Source organism: Triturus cristatus, chromosome 4_1 (genome assembly GCF_964204655.1).
Source record: "Triturus cristatus chromosome 4_1, aTriCri1.1, whole genome shotgun sequence".
Taxonomy (NCBI): Eukaryota; Metazoa; Chordata; class Amphibia; order Caudata; family Salamandridae; genus Triturus; species Triturus cristatus.
Window position 1 is genome coordinate 993,176,990 of NC_140585.1, and position 19,208 is coordinate 993,196,197.

Consider the following 19,208-nt stretch of genomic DNA (forward strand, 5'->3'; position numbering starts at 1 on the left):
TTTTTTGCCTGCTAGGTCTGCTGGCTTCCTACATCCTGCTGGTCATGTATGCAAATTGGTACACAAGGGCTCTCCAGTGGTGCCTTCATCGGCAATGGTTCCTGCAAAGGGGAAATTTGTTGGACACCATCATGATCTCTCAGGATGCCGTGGCAGATCTAGATGGGTGTGTGGTGTAGAAACCCTTGTCACAAGAAGCGACCTTTTACACGCCAATAGCAGTGGCCACAATGGGAGGTGGATGCATCTGTCTTCTGATCAGGTGCACATCTGGAGGAACTAGAGATCAGAGATTTTGGTATTCAGAAGAACAGATGCTTCTCATTAACCTGCTGGAATTGCAGGAAACTTAATAAGCCCTGAAAGCCTTCCTCCCTTTCCTTCCTTTCACGGTCAGTCTGTTCAGATCTTGTCAAGTCATACAACCGCGATGTTGTATGTCAACAAGCAGGGATGAGCTGGGTCTCGCCGTATCTGTCTGGAAGCTTTGAGGCTCTGGGCTTGAGTATACCAGCATGGAATCCGGCTGTCTATGTCATACCAGGGCTGATGATCTCAGTTGACATCATCATCCCGAAAGTGGCATATCCATCTAAAGAAGGTCATACAAGAATGCTAATTTGCCAGTTTCCATTGCAGGGAGACTTTGCTAGCTGCATGTTTCAGTTGAGGTGGAGTTTTTCACTTTATCACACGTTTCCTTCCATACTCTTGATTTTTTTTAGGTCTTTAGGACGATTTGCCAAGACCTGCCCCAAATCATTCTGATTGCCCTTGACTAGCCAAAAATAGTGTGGAACACTTTCCACCTGAGACACACCCTGTGTCCTCCTCTGTGTATACCTTGCTGGCAGTATCTCCTATCACAGTCGGAGGGACAGATTCTGTATCCCACTCTCCAGAGCCTCCACCTTCATACCTGGAGATTAAGTGGGGCCACTCCTTCCAGTTGCTGTTGGAGGTTGTTTCACGTCACATTGTTTGCTGGTCGACCCTCCACAAAATCTGTTTAATCTGGAAGGTGGAATTGGTTTGTTGCATGTTGTACTTAACAGAATGTAGACCCGTTGAAAGCATGCCTGGCTAAACTAGTCTGTTTTGCTAGGTCCCTGCCCAGCAAGGATATTCAGTTGGCACTGTTTAGGGATCCATCAGGGTTTATTATCTGCTTTCCATATCAGCCATCCTTCTTCAACTCACCAATCGTGGTAAGGTTCTTGAAGGGACTTATGCTCCCACCTACTGTATATGTCATGCCCCTATGGGGTTAGAACAGGGGTCTCCAACGAGTAGCTCGGGAGCTACTGGTAGCTCGCCAATACCTTCAAAGTAGCTCTCGGTGGTGAAGTCAAGCCCAGTATAAAATTCAGAGAGTAGGTGCCTATAAAAGAAGGCAGCACTGCTCATCTCAAGACCCTTAGAGTGACAGCCACCAAAACCTATGGCAGTAACTCATATTACAGACCTCATCTACAGACCTCCCGGACCCCGTCCACAATTCAGTGACACCATCGCTGACCTCATCAGCACCCACGCCCTCGCTTCCACGGACTACATCCTCCTCGGGGACCTGAACTTCCACCTCGAGAACAACAACAACGCCAACTCCACCGCCCTGATCGACAACCTCGCCAACCTCGGACTCAAACAGCTCGTAACGACACCTACTCACGCAGCTAGACACACGCTCAACCCCATCTTCTCCGCAAGCCCCCACGTCTCCTTCAACCACACCACCGAACCACACTGGACCGACCACAGATGCGTCCACTTCACCTTCAGAAAACCCACCACACACCACCGCACCCAACAGCTACCACGCCGCTGCTGGGGCAAGGTCACCAAGGACCAACTGACTAACGCCCTCGCACTGAGACCACCCACCGACCCCACCGACCCAGACACCGCCGCGACCAACATCACACAGTGGATCAACGACTGCGCCAACACCCTCGCCCCTCTCAAGACCTCTACAACCAACCACACCAACAAGAAAGCCGCCTGGTTCACCGAGGACCTCCGGATCTCCAAGCACACCTGTCGGAAGCTGGAGAAGAAATGGCTCCACGACCGAACACCAGACAACCACACAGCCCTCAAGAGCGCCACCCGCAGACACCACCAACTCATCAGGACCGCCAAGAAGACCGCCTTCAAGGACCGCCTAGACAACAACGCACACAACACCAAAGAGCTCTTCAGCATCGTGAAAGAACTCTCCAACCCCAGCTCCAACACCAACGACATCCCGCCATCTCAAAACCTGTGCGACTCCCTGGCCACCTTCTTCCACCGCAAGATCACCGACATCCACTACAGCTTCAACTCCGACCCCCCCCCGCACCCACCACCGAGTCCACCACCCCTGCGACTACCACTCGCACCAGTCGCCTGACCGTCTGGTCCAGCGTCAGCGACGAAGACACCATCAAAACCATCGACTCCGGATCCCCATCGGACCCCTGCCCTCACCACGTCTTCAACTAAGCCAGCGCAACCATCGCGCCCCACCTCCGGAAAACAATCAACTGTTCCTTCGAGACAGCAACCTTCCCAGAAAGCTGGAAGCACGCCAAGATCAACGCCCTTCTGAAGAAGCCCAAGTCGGACCCCAAGGACCTCAAGAACTTCCGGCCCATCATCCTGCTCCCTTTCCCGGCAAAAGTGACCGAGAAGATAGTCAACAAACAGCTGACCCGCTACCTCGAAGTTAACAACATCCTGGACCCTTCCCAATCCGGTTTTCGCAGCAACCACAGCACCGAGACCGCCCTCATCACCGCCACTGACGACGTCCGGACCCTGATGGACAAAGGAGAAACAGCCGCACTCATCCTCCTGGACCTATCGGCAGCCTTTGACACGGTCTGCCACCGCACCCTATCAGCACGCCTCCATGACGCCGGTATCCAAGAGAAGGCCCTGGCCTGGACCACATCCTTCCTCTCCGGCAGAACCCAGAGCGTCCGCCTCCCACCCTTCCGCTCCAAAACCACCGAGATCATCTGCGGCGTCCTACAGGGATCCTCCCTCAGCCCGACGCTGTTCAATATCTACATGGCCCCCCTCGCCCACGTCGCATGACAACACAACCTCAACATCATCTCCTACGCTGACGACACCCAGCTGATCATATCCCTCACCGAAGATCCCCACACCGCCAAAGCTAACCTCCACAGAGGAATGAAGGCTGTAGCCGACTGGATGAAGGACAGCAGACTGAAGCTGAACTCAGACAAGACAGAGGTCCTCATTCTCGGACCCACCCCATCAGCCTGGGACGACTCTTGGTGGCCCACGTCACTAGGCATAGACCGCAACCCACGGACCACGCACGCAACCTGGGGGTCATCCTCGACTCCACTCTCTCCATGACCAGGCAAGTCAATGCCGTCTCCACGTCCTGCTTCAACACCCTCCGTATGCTCCGCAGGATCTTCAAATGGATCCCCCTCGACACGAGAAAAACTGTTACCCAGGCCCTTGTCACCAACAGACTCAACTACGGGAACGCCCTCTACTCAGGAACTACAAACAAGCTCCTGAGACGACTCCAACGCATCCAGAACGCCTCGGCCCGACTCATCCTCGACGTCCCCCGCCGCAGCCACATCACACTCCACCTGAGAGGCCTGCACTGGCTCCCTGTCAACAAAAGGATCACCTTCAAGCTCCTGACCCACGCACACAAAGCACTGCACAACACCGGACCCACCTACCTCAACAACCGACGCAGCTTCCACACCCCCACCCGAAGCCTCTGCTCAGCCAACCTCGCCCTCGCCACAGTCCCTCGCATCCGAAAAACCACCGCCGGCGGCAGATCCTTCTCCTACCTTGCCGCCAAGACCTGGAACACTCTCCCCACCATCCTGCGACAGACCCAGGACCTGCTGGCCTTCAGAAGACTCCTCAAGACCTGGCTCTTCGACCAGTAGCACCCCCCCTCCCCAGTGCCTTGAGACCCTTTCGGGTATGTAGCGCGCTTTACAAATGCAGTGATTGATTGATTGATACTAACACTCAGCCACAGAACAAAGGGCAACCCCTAACTACGTAATATGGGTAGAGATAAAGGGGAACAATGAAACCAAGCAAGAACAGAGAAACCTCTACCCTTACAATTTAAAGATGTACAATGTATCATATATATATAAAATAAACAGGGAATGACACCCAAATCAGATTAAAGAGATATGGCATACAAGCACGTGAAAACACCAAAGGATAGTGCAACTTTTTAGTTTATTTCATTTGTAAGTGTCACTTTTTATAATACAAAAATATAATTTGTTGATTTTTTATACAAAGATGGTCACAATAGACAAAGAACAACGTACATTATTGTAAAATATATAAATGGATAAAGGTGTTAGACACACACAATAAATATCTGAGTTTTGTGCAAAAAAGAATATAACACAGTAAAGAATACAACAGAAAACAGGTTCCCAAGTACAGGGGAAAAGGTGAGGGAATGTTTTTTTGATCAAAGCTACAGACACTCAAATTCAAACAGCCCACATTCATACAGCATTACATAACTCATCCAACATCCGATCAAAAAGATTCTTAAGGACCCAACTCAAAGCAGTAACACCAATAGTCCCACAATATTATGATGGTTGTTCAGGATAAATGTCGAAAAACACTCATCTAGAGTACATAATCAGTGGGAATAGAGAGGGCCCAACTAAACAACGCCGACGCGCGTTTCGGTGAGACAACTCCAACTCAGGAGTACCACCTTCTTCAGGGCGTAACAAAGGCAAACTCCCATAGAGATGGGACCTGTATAGAGATAGAGAAAGGAGCTAAACGTTCTAAGAACGGCTCAATCAGGCGAATATTGGCATAGGGTGGATTAAGCGCTGTCCCCACTTAGCCTATTACTCTGTCTTATCTTCAGTTTGGTAGACAGAGAACAAGTCCAAACGAGGGTCCTATTAGGATCTGAGCTCGCTTAAGAACCATCCTTCTGGGGGTTGCATTATTTGGTTTACGGCCGATCGAGCTCCAACTCTGAACCTCGCTATCAAGTTAAATGATAAATATGGCCGTGGCTTTCTGAAAACGCCACTTGCATCCCGTGACGTTTTTGCCTCTCCCTCTAAACGGGCCAGCGGTTTCCTTGATCATGCTACCCTGAGAGCGTCATTCGGATCTGGCAACTGTTTGCCTTCTTAAGCGAGCTCAGATCCTAATAGGATCTCTATGGGAGTTTGCCTTTGTTACGCCCTGAAGAAGGTGGTACTCCTGAGTTGGAGTTGTCTCACCGAAACGCGCGTCGGCGTTGTTTAGTTGGGCCCTCTCTATTCCCACTGATTATGTACTCTAGATGAGTGTTTTTCGACATTTATCCTGAACAACCATCATAATATTGTGGGACTATTGGTGTTACTGCTTTGAGTTGGGTCCTTAAGAATCTTTTTGATCGGATGTTGGATGAGTTATGTAATGCTGTATGAATGTGGGCTGTTTGAATTTGAGTGTCTGTAGCTTTGATCAAAAAAACATTCCCTCACCTTTTCCCCTGTACTTGGGAACCTGTTTTCTGTTGTATTCTTTACTGTGTTATATTCTTTTTTGCACAAAACTCAGATATTTATTGTGTGTGTCTAACACCTTTATCCATTTATATATTTTACAATAATGTACGTTGTTCTTTGTCTATTGTGACCATCTTTGTATAAAAAATCAACAAATTATATTTTTGTATTATAAAAAGTGACACTTACAAATGAAATAAACTAAAAAGTTGCACTATCCTTTGGTGTTTTCACATGCTTGTATGCCATATCTCTTTAATCTGATTTGGGTGTCATTCCCTGTTTATTTTATATATATGATACATTGTACATCTTTAAATTGTAAGGGTAGAGGTTTCTCTGTTCTTGCTTGGTTTCATTGTTCCCCTTTATCTCTACCCATATTACGTAGTTAGGGGTTGCCCTTTGTTCTGTGGCTGAGTGTTAGTATCAATCAATCAATCACTGCATTTGTAAAGCGCGCTACATACCCAAAAGGGTCTCAAGGCACTGGGGAGGGGGTGTGCTACTGGTCGAAGAGCCAGGTCTTGAGGAGTCTTCTGAAGGCCAGCAGGTCCTGGGTCTGTCGCAGGATGGTGGGGAGAGTATTCCAGGTCTTGGCGGCAAGGTAGGAGAAGGATCTGCCGCCGGCGGTGGTTTTTCGGATGCGAGGGACTGTGGCGAGGGCGAGGTTGGCTGAGCAGAGGCTTCGGGTGGGGGTGTGGAAGCTGCGTCGGTTGTTGAGGTAGGTGGGTCCGGTGTTGTGCAGTGCTTTGTGTGCGTGGGTCAGGAGCTTGAAGGTGATCCTTTTGTTGACAGGGAGCCAGTGCAGGCCTCTCAGGTGGAGTGTGATGTGGCTGCGGCGGGGGACGTCGAGGATGAGTCGGGCCGAGGCGTTCTGGATGCGTTGGAGTCGTCTCAGGAGCTTGTTTGTAGTTCCTGAGTAGAGGGCGTTCCCGTAGTTGAGTCTGTTGGTGACAAGGGCCTGGGTAACAGTTTTTCTCGTGTCGAGGGGGATCCATTTGAAGATCCTGCGGAGCATACGGAGGGTGTTGAAGCAGGACGTGGAGACGGCATTGACTTGCCTGGTCATGGAGAGAGTGGAGTCGAGGATGACCCCCAGGTTGCGTGCGTGGTCCGTGGGTTGCGGTCTATGCCTAGTGACGTGGGCCACCAAGAGTCGTCCCAGGCTGATGGGGTGGGTCCGAGAATGAGGACCTCTGTCTTGTCTGAGTTCAGCTTCAGTCTGCTGTCCTTCATCCAGTCGGCTACAGCCTTCATTCCTCTGTGGAGGTTAGCTTTGGCGGTGTGGGGATCTTCGGTGAGGGATATGATCAGCTGGGTGTCGTCAGCGTAGGAGATGATGTTGAGGTTGTGTTGTCATGCGACGTGGGCGAGGGGGGCCATGTAGATATTGAACAGCGTCGGGCTGAGGGAGGATCCCTGTAGGATGCCGCAGATGATCTCGGTGGTTTTGGAGCGGAAGGGTGGGAGGCGGACGCTCTGGGTTCTGCCGGAGAGGAAGGATGTGGTCCAGGCCAGGGCCTTCTCTTGGATACCGGCGTCATGGAGGCGTGCTGATAGGGTGCGGTGGCAGACCGTGTCAAAGGCTGCCGATAGGTCCAGGAGGATGAGTGCGGCTGTTTCTCCTTTGTCCATCAGGGTCCGGACGTCGTCAGTGGCGGTGATGAGGGCGGTCTCGGTGCTGTGGTTGCTGCGAAAACCGGATTGGGAAGGGTCCAGGATGTTGTTAACTTCGAGGTAGCGGGTCAGCTGTTTGTTGACTATCTTCTCGGTCACTTTTGCCGGGAAAGGGAGCAGGATGATGGGCCGGAAGTTCTTGAGGTCCTTGGGGTCCGACTTGGGCTTCTTCAGAAGGGCGTTGATCTTGGCGTGCTTCCAGCTTTCTGGGAAGGTTGCTGTCTCGAAGGAACAGTTGATTGTTTTCCGGAGGTGGGGCGCGATGGTTGCGCTGGCTTAGTTGAAGACGTGGTGAGGGCAGGGGTCCGATGGGGATCCGGAGTCGATGGTTTTGATGGTGTCTTCGTCGCTGACGCTGGACCAGACGGTCAGGCGACTGGTGCGAGTGGTAGTCGCAGGGGTGGTGGACTCGGTGGTGGGTGCGGGGGGGGGTCGGAGTTGAAGCTGTAGTGGATGTCGGTGATCTTGCGGTGGAAGAAGGTGGCCAGGGAGTCGCACAGGTTTTGAGATGGCGGGATGTCGTTGGTGTTGGAGCTGGGGTTGGAGAGTTCTTTCACGATGCTGAAGAGCTCTTTGGTGTTGTGTGCGTTGTTGTCTAGGCGGTCCTTGAAGGCGGTCTTCTTGGCGGTCCTGATGAGTTGGTGGTGTCTGCGGGTGGCGCTCTTGAGGGCTGTGTGGTTGTCTGGTGTTCGGTCGTGGAGCCATTTCTTCTCCAGCTTCCGACAGGTGTGCTTGGAGATCCGGAGGTCCTCGGTGAACCAGGCGGCTTTCTTGTTGGTGTGGTTGGTTGTAGAGGTCTTGAGAGGGGCGAGGGTGTTGGCGCAGTCGTTGATCCACTGTTTGATGTTGGTCGCGGCGGTGTCTGGGTCGGTGGGGTCGGTGGGTGGTCTCAGTGCGAGGGCGTTAGTCAGTTGGTCCTCGGTGACCTTGCCCCAGCAGCGGCGTGGTAGCTGTTGGGTGCGGTGGTGTGTGGTGGGTTTTCTGAAGGTGAAGTGGACGCATCTGTGGTCGGTCCAGTGTGGTTCGGTGGTGTGGTTGAAGGAGACGTGGGGGCTTGCGGAGAAGATGGGGTTGAGCGTGTGTCTAGCTGCGTGAGTAGGTGTCGTTACGAGCTGTTTGAGTCCGAGGTTGGCGAGGTTGTCGATCAGGGCGGTGGAGTTGGCGTTGTTGTTGTTCTCGAGGTGGAAGTTCAGGTCCCCGAGGAGGATGTAGTCCGTGGAAGCGAGGGCGTGGGTGCTGATGAGGTCAGCGATGGTGTCACTGAATTGTGGACGGGGTCCGGGAGGTCTGTAGATGAGGTCTGTAGTATGAGTTACTGCCATAGGTTTTGGTGGCTGTCACTCTAAGGGTCTTGAGATGAGCAGTGCTGCCTTCTTTTATAGGCACCTACTCTCTGAATTTTATACTGGGCTTGACTTCACCACCGAGAGCTACTTTGAAGGTATTGGCGAGCTACCAGTAGCTCCCGAGCTACTCGTTGGAGACCCCTGCTGTAGATACTTGGGTGATATGTATCCAGGGGAATGATTCCTCACTTATCAGGAAGCTCAGGATGCCTTCAACTTGGTCCACAGTCAATATCTATAATACACCCATATTGCACAAATGACGAGCAAGATCTGGATGGTCTTCCTGCAGGCACTGCGATGATCTGAGACTACACAGGTGGTTCCGAGTATGGGTGAGGAGGGACATCTAGTGTCCTTAATGTATTGAGGCATTAAATCGGAGACGTTCAGATGGCAGCTAGGGCGGCGGCGGGGGGAGAATTGCAGGAACAACTCAGATCAGCAATGGAAACTTAACTGTGCACTGGTTTAGGAGCTCTCAGGGAATTCTAGGTTTAAATTCAATTAAACTATGTTTACCGCACATACCTCATGGTTCTCAAGCTTAACAGAATATATAAAAGACGCTCCACTGCATATCCCCGCTGTAGATAGAGAGGAGTTGCGTTCTTACTCATGGCATGGCACTGTGATGAGATACAGGCGTATTTGCTGCAAGTGGTGGAGCGGATCCGCCTAATGACTAGATTGCCATTGGATCCTTTTGCCAAACCATGCTTACAGGGTATCATGGGACACCTCAAACAGAGTAAAATGCAACAGAAGTTCCTCCAGTTGACACTTCTCCTAGTGAAGAGGCTTGTTGCAATGGGATGGCAAGGCACACGGAGACCCATGGTAGCCCCCTGGGTGAAGAATGCAGTGAATGGGCATTAGCCAGGAGACACGCCTTCAGCTCTCTTGCAGGGATGACAAGTTACTTGAAGGCCAGGAGACAGGAGGGTTAGCGAAGGTCGGTATCTGGAGCATCAGGGGAGGTTCTTTGTTAATCTCTGGGTCCCATGCAGGGACATTAGGGGTTGCTAGGACACATAAGGGGACTCGAATGTAGATCTATAGACTGAGGAAACAATGTGGTATGAAAGACACAGTAGTTGAGGCAGCGGGAAGGGAACATGATGTTATACAAGTGCTAGAGGGGGCATATACAGTAGGGCCGAGCTGTAATATAGATTCTAATGTTATGGCGAATCCAGCATGTAATTGTCACAGTTTTTTGTTGTATGTTTCTTATTTAATGTAATAGCATAAATAATGAAATTAAAAAAAGATATATTAGTCAGTGCCGATATATGAGTAGTATTATTTCATCATATTTTCTTTCTCGGATAATTCATAGTTACAAGCTGGTTCCTCTGTCATAGAATTCTCCTATCAGTTCAGCAAGTCACTGCACTTTTAACTTCATCAAAATAAGGTTCTTCACTCAACCCCTCCACATATTAAACAAGTAGTAGATAAAATGATAGCTATAATTTCTCACTCATGTAATTTTTCTTATGGAACAGCTCTAATACCTATCTTATAAAAAAAAAAGCTAAAATCAAAGCTTTTTAAAGAAACTCGCTGCCTTTCTTCTCAATTAGCTGAACTGCTTGCAGATAAGTCTTCTGCCCCTTCTTACTAAAATGTTTGAAAATGGCGTAAATTGCCAGCTGTCCACATTCGCTGAACAAGAATCCCTACTTGATTCTCTACAGTCTGGGTTTAGACAAAACACTGAATCTGACCTCTTGGATATGGAGGACAATCTTAGAACTATCTGGGATTAAGGTGGCACTGCCACCCTGTTCATTCTAGATGAATCAGCAGCCTCCAACTCTGTGTTGTAGAGTGCTGCTTTCTATACTGACTCGCACTGGAATCTGTAGTAAGGTACTCAGATAACTGCATTCATTTTTGTCAGATAGAACACAAATAGTCTTTTTCCACCGTTTCAGTACCCTTGCACCCCCTTTTCTAGGTAGTGCAGAGTCCTCCAGAATGTTTCCCTAAACCCTGCTCTATAAAATATGTACATCTCTCCATTGGCTTCTCTTGTAAAATTCTACGTATCCCACATTGTTTCATATTCCAAAAGACAAAAATCATTATTATTATTGCTGAACATCACAATCAATTAAACATTAAACAATGTATGCCTACTGTAGCTAACTGGATGAGCCTGAATTGTTAAGAATTAAATAGAGGCACCCTTACTGTAGGAAAGTAGGATCTGCTTTCATGGTTACCCTGACTTTTTGCTGGTGTCAGTCTTTTTTTTGTTTGCCTAGTCTGACTGGGATCTGCAGATCAGGACCCCTTCACTTTGCTTTCTCCCTAAATTTGACTTGGTAAGTACTGGTGTACATCCACAATTGGCTACTAGTGTACACTTGTAAGTCCCTAGTATATGGTACTAAGGTACCCAGGGCATAGGTACACAAGGGGTCTCCCATGGGCTACAGCATGTATTGTGCCACCCATGAGAAACCACTCAAACTGTGACTACAGGCCAGCCATTGCAGCCTGTGTGAGTTGGTGCTTTCACCTCTCACAACAGATGTAAGTTTGCTTATATCTGAGGTCACTGAACTTAAAACCTATAAGTCACCCTCTAGACAGCCATTCAGTCCTGAAGGCAGGGTGCTTGGTTATAAGTGTGAGGGTGCCCCTGCATGAGCAGGACACCCCTACAAACCCCGGAGTCGATTCCCCATGCTTTGTAAGTGCGGTCAGCCATTATTTATACACATATAGTGGACATCAATCATTACGAGATGTCTTCCTATATAGTGGCTGCACCGAACCTGGTCATGTTTGGTATAAAACATGTTGGAATCATACTTCTACACCGATTCTAGTGTTGGAAGTATGATCCCATGTGCTGGGGGGTTCCTTTGGGGTACACCCATGTACTCCCGGTTGCAGCCTTTCAGGGTCTGACAGCAAGCTAATATTGCTGCAGACCACAGGCATGATTCTGCTTTCCTGCTGCTGAGCCAAGCTTGAGCAGGAGAAGGTTGAACAATAGGTTTCCTGTCACAGGGAGTTATGACCAGCTCCCCAGGCAGACCTTAGTGTATTGGGCATGGGGTGGTGGCGCTTGCCAGCACCACCAGACTGCTTTGAAGGGCACCCTTGTTTCCCTCCTTGCATACTCCAGTTAGGGCCAGTTCAGGAAGCCCTTGACTCCCGCTTTGGCGCAAAACTTGAAGACGGACATTGGAGTATTCTCCCCTCTGTCCAACCCCTCCTCTTGGATAGACCCCCGAGTCGTTCAAACCCATTCCCTAGGGTACTTATGGGCTTACCTGTGGGTGGCTCTTCAGATTTGTTGTGGGACAAGACTCAAGCCTGAAACCACGTCACTCTTCGACTGTCTGGACTTTGCTGTTCTTCGCCTGGAACCGAGACTGCATCAAGAAAGACTCCTGCTGCTCCTGGTCTCGCTGTTCTGCACATAGTCTTCATCGTCTGTCTGTGCTTCTTCAAGGATCTTCAACTGACCTGTTGGCATCAAGGACACCCAAAGTAGTCTCTCTGAGTGAAGTAGTCACTCCCCTGCATCTGCAGTCACTGCAACAAAGCTGACAGGTGTGCTGCTCCTGACTTCCCATGGACTTCAAAAGACTCAGCAACTCAGGTGGTGGTCCTGCAACTCCCTTGAGGCCGGACTTGTCCTCTCAGCAAGTTTGAGGCTAGTATCCCTCGTCTGAACAGCTGAGACCGAACCCCTGTGCACCGTGCCGACTTGCCGTTGCCAAGGCTTGTTGGCTCTGCACTCCTGAGATCTTCAGGCTACAAGAAGCTCCAGCCTCCAGCATCTCTTCCTGCCAAGTACAGTGTCTTCACTGCATCCTCTGAACTATGGACCTTCCTTCTTGGTGAGCTGCTTGAGGTCCTCTGGCTACTCCTGTGCCTTTGGCCGGTGGGTCCTCCGGAGGGCTTCTCCTACTTTAGTGGGCACCCCTGCTTGCTTGGGGCCTGCTCTGACTCCTCTGCTGGTGGTGAGACCCATGGACCTTGCTGGTCCAGACATTGCTGCTTCTTCGCTTTCCACGCATGTTGCAGCTGCCAAAGCTTGTTGGTGCTCCTGCCAGACACTGAACCCTGGTTCTCGACGTCCGACGTGGGACAGCTCGTGCACGGCTCTTTGTCCTCCTCAGCGTCGCCTGGTCCTCACAGCTGCAGCGACAAGGTCACCGTCAACTCCTTTGAACCGTCTGTCATCAGTGGGCATTTCTCCTGCATGCCACCTGGTCACCTCAGAATGGCATGGACACTGGCCCCTCTGCTTATTGGTTCTCTTCTTCAAGAATCCACCGTTGGATTCCACCAGACTCTTGCACAGTCTTCTCCGGCGGCATCTTTACTGACGTCCTCCATTACAGTCTACTGCGGTTTCCGACATCACTTCGCACCTATACTCCCGCCTTCTCTCGAGTAGGTATTCTGGTTCCTGGGGTATCCATGGTCGCGGTGACTCTCCAACATTCTGTCTTCCAAGGGGTTTCTTCAGAGTCCACTGGGAAGGGTCCTTCTTTAAAACTGCAACCACAACTTCCCCGTTGACTTCTTTTGGACACTGTTTCCACTCTGCACACAGCCTCCGTGGGGTTCCTGTGTACTTACTGTGGGTGGTTCCTTGTGTTCCCAGCTCCTCTGAGTCTTCTAGTCCAAGTCCCAACTTTGGTCGTAGCTCGCATTCCACTTTCTTAATATAGGGTTTGGTCTCCCCCTGGAGACCACGGTATTTTGTGCATACTTACCTGTTGCAATTGAAGTGTTCTTGTGTATTTGTGTTTATATCTCCGGGTAGGAGATATAGCAATGTATTAGTGAGTGTTGTGTAATAAATAGAACTATTTTTATTGAAATACTGTTAGGTTCTTTTTCATTTGACCTACACTACATGATTAGATGTGGTAAAACAAGCTGCTTAACACTCCTTCCGGATAAGCTTGAGGGCTGCTCTCCACAGCTACCACTTAGAGAGCTTTCTATTGTTGTCTAAGACCACTAAAATCACTATAAGGGTTGTCTGGATAAGTGCAAGGTCCTTCACTTAAATAAGTGTACACCATATACTGAGCCAGCCACCTACCCTATTCTGAAACACTTACAGGTTGTTCAAAATTGGCCAGGCTGACTTCTCTAAACATGCCTAGACAGCCCCTGTTAAAACGCATCTAAATTCCCTGCACTGGCTTCCCGTCTGTAAAAGTGTTGTGTTTAATGCTCTCCGCTTCACCCACAAAGCTGTGGATAAAATTGGTATAATCTACATTAGTAAAAAATAATCCTTTTACGGCATTCCCGTAAACTGCTTTCTACCTTGATGTCTCAAGTGGAAATACCAAAAATCATGCTCTACAGATAAGGTGGCTGATCCCTGTCCTACCTATTAGCAAAACTGTGGCCCTCCCATTCATTACATATTCAGTCAGTTTCTAACTACACTCTATTTAGTAAGACTATGAAAATCTTTCTTTTCCAACTGCATATCCTAGCTTTTTATATCCTCAAAGTGATCTGAGTCTTTAGCATCTGGACATCTCCTGGATAGCAGTAGCTCTTTTCAAGTTATGTCCTCCAGTGCTCATGCTGAGTTTTTAGAGCCAGGATACCCTTTGGGTGGCAGTCACACAAAATCTCTATTTCATTAATTTGTTCATTCATTGACTCACATATATTGCAGTTGAATCGAAGAAATTAAGATGCATGTGATTGAGGGCTGTGGCTACTTAGTAAAGCGTACATTTTCTTATCCACTGTGACATCAGTTTCCAGAAAGATGTTGGGCCCCTCCAGAAATGTTTTGTGCTGCTTAATTAAAAAATAAATATTTTAAATTCCACTTCCTTCTGCACAAAAGAGAATAAGTGGCATTTTAGAATCTTCGGTGCACTTACAATGGTGGATTATATGCCATTTGTTTCCACTGTTGTAAGTTTAGGATTGGGACTGGAAACATGTATTCTTAAGTGATTGGTACAAGCATAAGTCCTCTCTGGGCTTGTATCTTTAATGACATTCATTACCATTTCCAGTGCAGTTTCCTACCCCATTTATGCACCAAAAACTAATCCCCAAGAAATGGTTGGAGTAATTTGGGTTAAAGTGCTTCCTTGAAACAATGAAAACTTCAAAAATTTCAGGGGTGTAAGGGAAAGGGTATGTATCTCCACTGGGCAAAATATTTTTCTGGATGGGGGAAAGGTAAGTTCAGGCAAAAAAAAACTAAAACTGCCCTGCACAAATTAACATTTTGTCTGCACTTATATCTAGGGAAAAATCTATGTGAGTAAACAGGTTTAAACTATGCCACATCCGAAACAAACTCTTCACAATTTATGAATAGGTCAGGAAATATATCCTTCTACAGTTAATTTCTTTTTTTTTATGTGGTTATGAAATTTAGATACAAGCTTAAGTTATTTGTTTTTGGATTCTAGTGAGTTCAGTCTTGGGTGCATTCATTTTAAGTCTAAAAGTATATAAATTCTAGGTTAATTAGAAATACTTTTTGTAATGGGTTGCCCCCATAATTTTTAAATATGTTGTTTCACTGTCAACAGGAAGGTTTATGTTGTTGGGCCCATTATTTGGAAGGCCCCTTAATGTGCAAATGTGGTACTTGCCAGAATCACTGTTTTTCTGCATTGAGATGGTAGACCTCCATTGGTACTCCACAACCTCTAGCCTTGAAGAGGTGCACTCACAATGCCCTCTTCAAAGGCATCATACGTTTTGGAGCAGTAGAAGCACCCTTGTGTTTTGACTGGGGCTTATCCCTTCAAAGTTATGTACAGTAGTCTTAGGCAGATGGGGCCTCTTTGTGTTTTTTTGATGAGCGAATATGTCTGCAAACATTATATGCGTAGTTTTGCGGTAATGGTTGCTAATATCGGAGGAGGTTTCGATTACTAATAGTGCATCTGTCATTAGCATTACCCATTGCTATTTTCCAAGATCTTTATGTTGGTGAGATTGATGGTTGCAAGGTGGAGAATGTATACTGCTCATTATTTATAAACAGGGTTATAGGGGACCTCGACAGGGATGGATGTGACTCTCCAACAGTCAGAGAGTGAAGGGCTCCAGCTCTCCTTTTTGCTGATGATATGCTATTGCTATCAAAGTCTCCCAAAGGGCTCCAGCAGTTATTGAACGATTTTAAATCCTTTTGCGACGAGCTTGGTCTGGAGCTAAATGACTCAAAAACAAAGTATATGGTCTTCACAAACGGCTCTTTGAAGACAACTAAGAGATGTCTGTCAGTCGGGGATCGCCACATTGAACAGGTCCCCACCTTTGATTATTTGGGGATGCTTAACCCCGATTTTTTGTTGGGCCTCCCACATAGAGCAAGCACATCTCTTGTTAATTCAGCAAACCTTCCACATAATTAAGATTCATAAAAGATCTGTGTCGGGTAAAGCGGCTCCAGCACTAGACATTTATAATTCAAAAGCCCTAGACTCAGGTATCTATGTAGCAGAATTGTGAGGAAGTGGGAACCCGGTCTGTCTTTCTGCGAAGGAACATCACTTTCCAAGATCTCTCCTTAATCTCCCTGCAAGTTCCCCTCTAACTCCAATTGTCCTTGTTTTGGCCCAAAGAAAGATCACCTATCAAATGGAGTACAAGCTTTTAATGTTGTGGTATCGGTTATGGACTACAGAAGCCCTTGCCTCTTATTGAGTGGGACTTAGGGGCCTCTTGGCATCCACTCGGTGTGGAAATTGTTTCTTCAATTTAGGTATAAGACCCTCCCCACTAAGGTGCCCTGCAGTAGATGGTGAAGCCAAGCCACACCCTGGTGATATGTGTCCTGCATGTAAAAGAGGGACTGAATTTCTGGTCCACCTATTAGTCTTTTGCCCTCGCCCTGAAAATTTGTGGTCCAAGTGGATTATCCCTCTGTGTAGGTACATTGTTTTTATGCATTATCTGGCAGTGCTCAGAATACTCAGCACAGATACTAGGAGAGTCAGCTTTTTTGGCTTATCTAAATTCCTGATGACCTTATGGATAAGACGCTCAAAGTGCAATGTGTAATTTATTTCGCTTACTGTTTTTATGGATTTATGTGTCCTTTTCCCTCTTTTTAGTATCGATTTGTTTTTAACTATCTATTTGAAATTAAATGAAGTGTCTATTATATGTATTTTTATGTATATATGGGATTATATATTTTTCATAGGTCATCCCCCTACAAAGTTAAGACCTATCCTTTTGTTAATCGATCTTCTGCCCTTTTGCTGTCAGAAAGGCAACTTTGCTATTTTAAACAGTTTTTAATGTTTTTCGAGTTCGTATGTATGTTCTGAATCACACGTTATAAGATCTCTGTCATCAGAAATAAAATTATCATCATCCCAAAATCAGCAAATCTGTATATTGCAGTAGAGAACAAGAAATACTTGAATTTTCACTACTTCTTGTTCTCCTGTTTTAGGAGAATAGGCCAGGTTTCCCGACAGAGCTGGCCTCTTATTGTTGTACCTGGCTAGCTGTAGGTAGGCAGGGACTCAGAGGCGCAACTAGAGCCAAATTTCGGGGGGGGCTGAGCAAAAATTTCGGGGGGGGCTGAACTTTAAGCAATAGGCAGAGTGGAGCTGCAGGGGCTCTTAGAAGGGGTGAAACAACAGCGAGGCCTCATTAACATACAAGTAGTCTTTTAAAGACCTGTGAAGTGCTCGGGTGCGGCTGCTTTTTTGCCCGGGAAGGTGTCTCATCCCGGGCTGCCACACACGACGGGGGGGGCTGAAGCCTTTGAGTCCAATGGGTGTTGCGCGCCTGCAGGGACTACCACAGTGAATTCAGAATTTATTTTAGCACTGAATTGTTTCTAAAGGGTAAGGCTCTATGTGTGACATCATTCATCCCCTGCAGCACAAACGTTATGAACTTTGAAAAACAAAGTATTAGAATACAGCGAAAGGCTAACAGTATATACGATTTGGATGGTGTATCCAAATTTTAACATTAATTTAGGTGCGTTGTTTTTTTTTCTTTCTAACGCTGGATTATCCTTTCTTTTTTAGGTGGAGAGACAGCCATGGATAAGGCCACAAAAGCAGTTACAAATAGTGAAATAGTTTCCATCTCCAAGAAAATCACAATGTTGGAAATGAAAGAGCTGAATGAAAGACAAAGGGCTGAACATTCTCAAAAAATGTATGAACATTTAAGAACCACAGTACAGCAACTAGAAGAACGCAATTTTGAACTGGAAATCAAGTTTTCCGAGGTAGATTAATGAATTATTCTGCCATTTTAATTGATGGCTAAATATATTATAGTTTTAACAGAGGAGAATATGAAGTTGAAAAAGGCTTTATGTAATTGAGCACATCGAGCATTTTCAGATGAAGAAGTTTGATATTTTTCTCTAAACAAACGCACCTCAGCAAAACATGCAATGTACATCATTGTTAATAATAGTAAACTCTACACTTTAATAAGTCTGTACACACTCCTTTATAACATGTAGAATATAATTTCAATCATAATTAATTATTAACACGTTCAAATATCATAATACATTTTGGCAGTCCTTAGTTCAACAGAGGGAAAGATGGCAACTCTGACCAAACTTCCACCACAGCGAAAGCCATCGAGTCAGAAACATACATGAGCCAAAGGTTGTTTATAGTATGCATTGGCTCTCTTTTTGTTGGCTTTTCTGAATTCAAGACTAAACCGTGCAAGGGGTGCTGGTAATAAAAGAAGCAAAAAAGAGGAGCGCAAAACAATTAAGCGATCTAAATAAAGGAAGAAATAAAATTAGTAAAAAATATTAACTAAAGACCACTGTAAATTCCCGGATGGAAATAGGAACAAGAGGGATAACAAGCATTTGCAATGCAAACGGTCTCGCCTTTGGGACCTTATATGTATTTAGCTATGCAGCACATTAGCCTACTGCTCACTTCTCATAAGTGGAGGAGTTACGGCATGATGTCATGCCAGGTGAGTGTTGTGGGGGAAGGGAAATCCTTGCTTCTTACATCTCCCATGTGTCTGCTTTTTAAAACACAAAACTCCGAGCGCTGATGCAAGTGACGGCGCCTTATTGAATAGTGCATACTTCAAATTGCCACTTCACTTTTCGAAAATCAGAAGCAGCAACATTGTTGTGTTGTCACCGGGGCTTTAAGTGGAAGCTTTTTCAATAGCATATACTAGCCATAGTTGCTGCTTGATTATCTTATGCAGCTAACAACCATTGACAAAGCCAATAGTCCTGACTTGTTGTAGGTATGATGTTACTTGTTGTATCATATGTCTGGATGCAATGACAGAAACAGTAAAATACAAGTCAGGTGGCACACTATGCTAAGCACATATTTTTAGCTTATGTGTTTTAAGCCATGCCGTTAATTACATTGTCCACGCCCCTTTGATAGTCGGTTCCCCCTGCGCCCTGCTCAGCAGCGTGTGACAGCTCACCAACAGGGGCGGTGGGTGAGATTTTAAAGTGGTGGGGCGCAAACGAATTAGCATACAGCACTGTAGCGAGCGAGCGCAGCGTGCTAGCCCGAACCCCAAAAGGGTGGTTTGGGGGGGTTACCCCCCCCAAGAAAATTTTGAGAAAAAAGAAGAAAATCGTGCATTTTCAAGCAAATTTGAGAAAGCAGGA

At 47.1% G+C, this 19,208-nt stretch overlaps 1 protein-coding gene across 4 annotated transcripts in view; it reads left to right on the forward strand.

Annotated features, from left to right (window-relative positions):
* CEP290 (centrosomal protein 290) overlaps nt 1-19,208 on the forward strand; it is a 1,516,454-nt gene that overhangs the window by 500,395 nt on the left and 996,851 nt on the right. For all 4 annotated transcript variants that reach the window (XM_085653911.1, XM_085653913.1, XM_085653912.1 and 1 more), the window contains exon 27: nt 17,611-17,816. In XM_085653911.1, the coding sequence (XP_085510037.1) occupies nt 17,611-17,816 (206 nt within the window). The remainder of the gene's footprint in view (nt 1-17,610; nt 17,817-19,208) is intronic.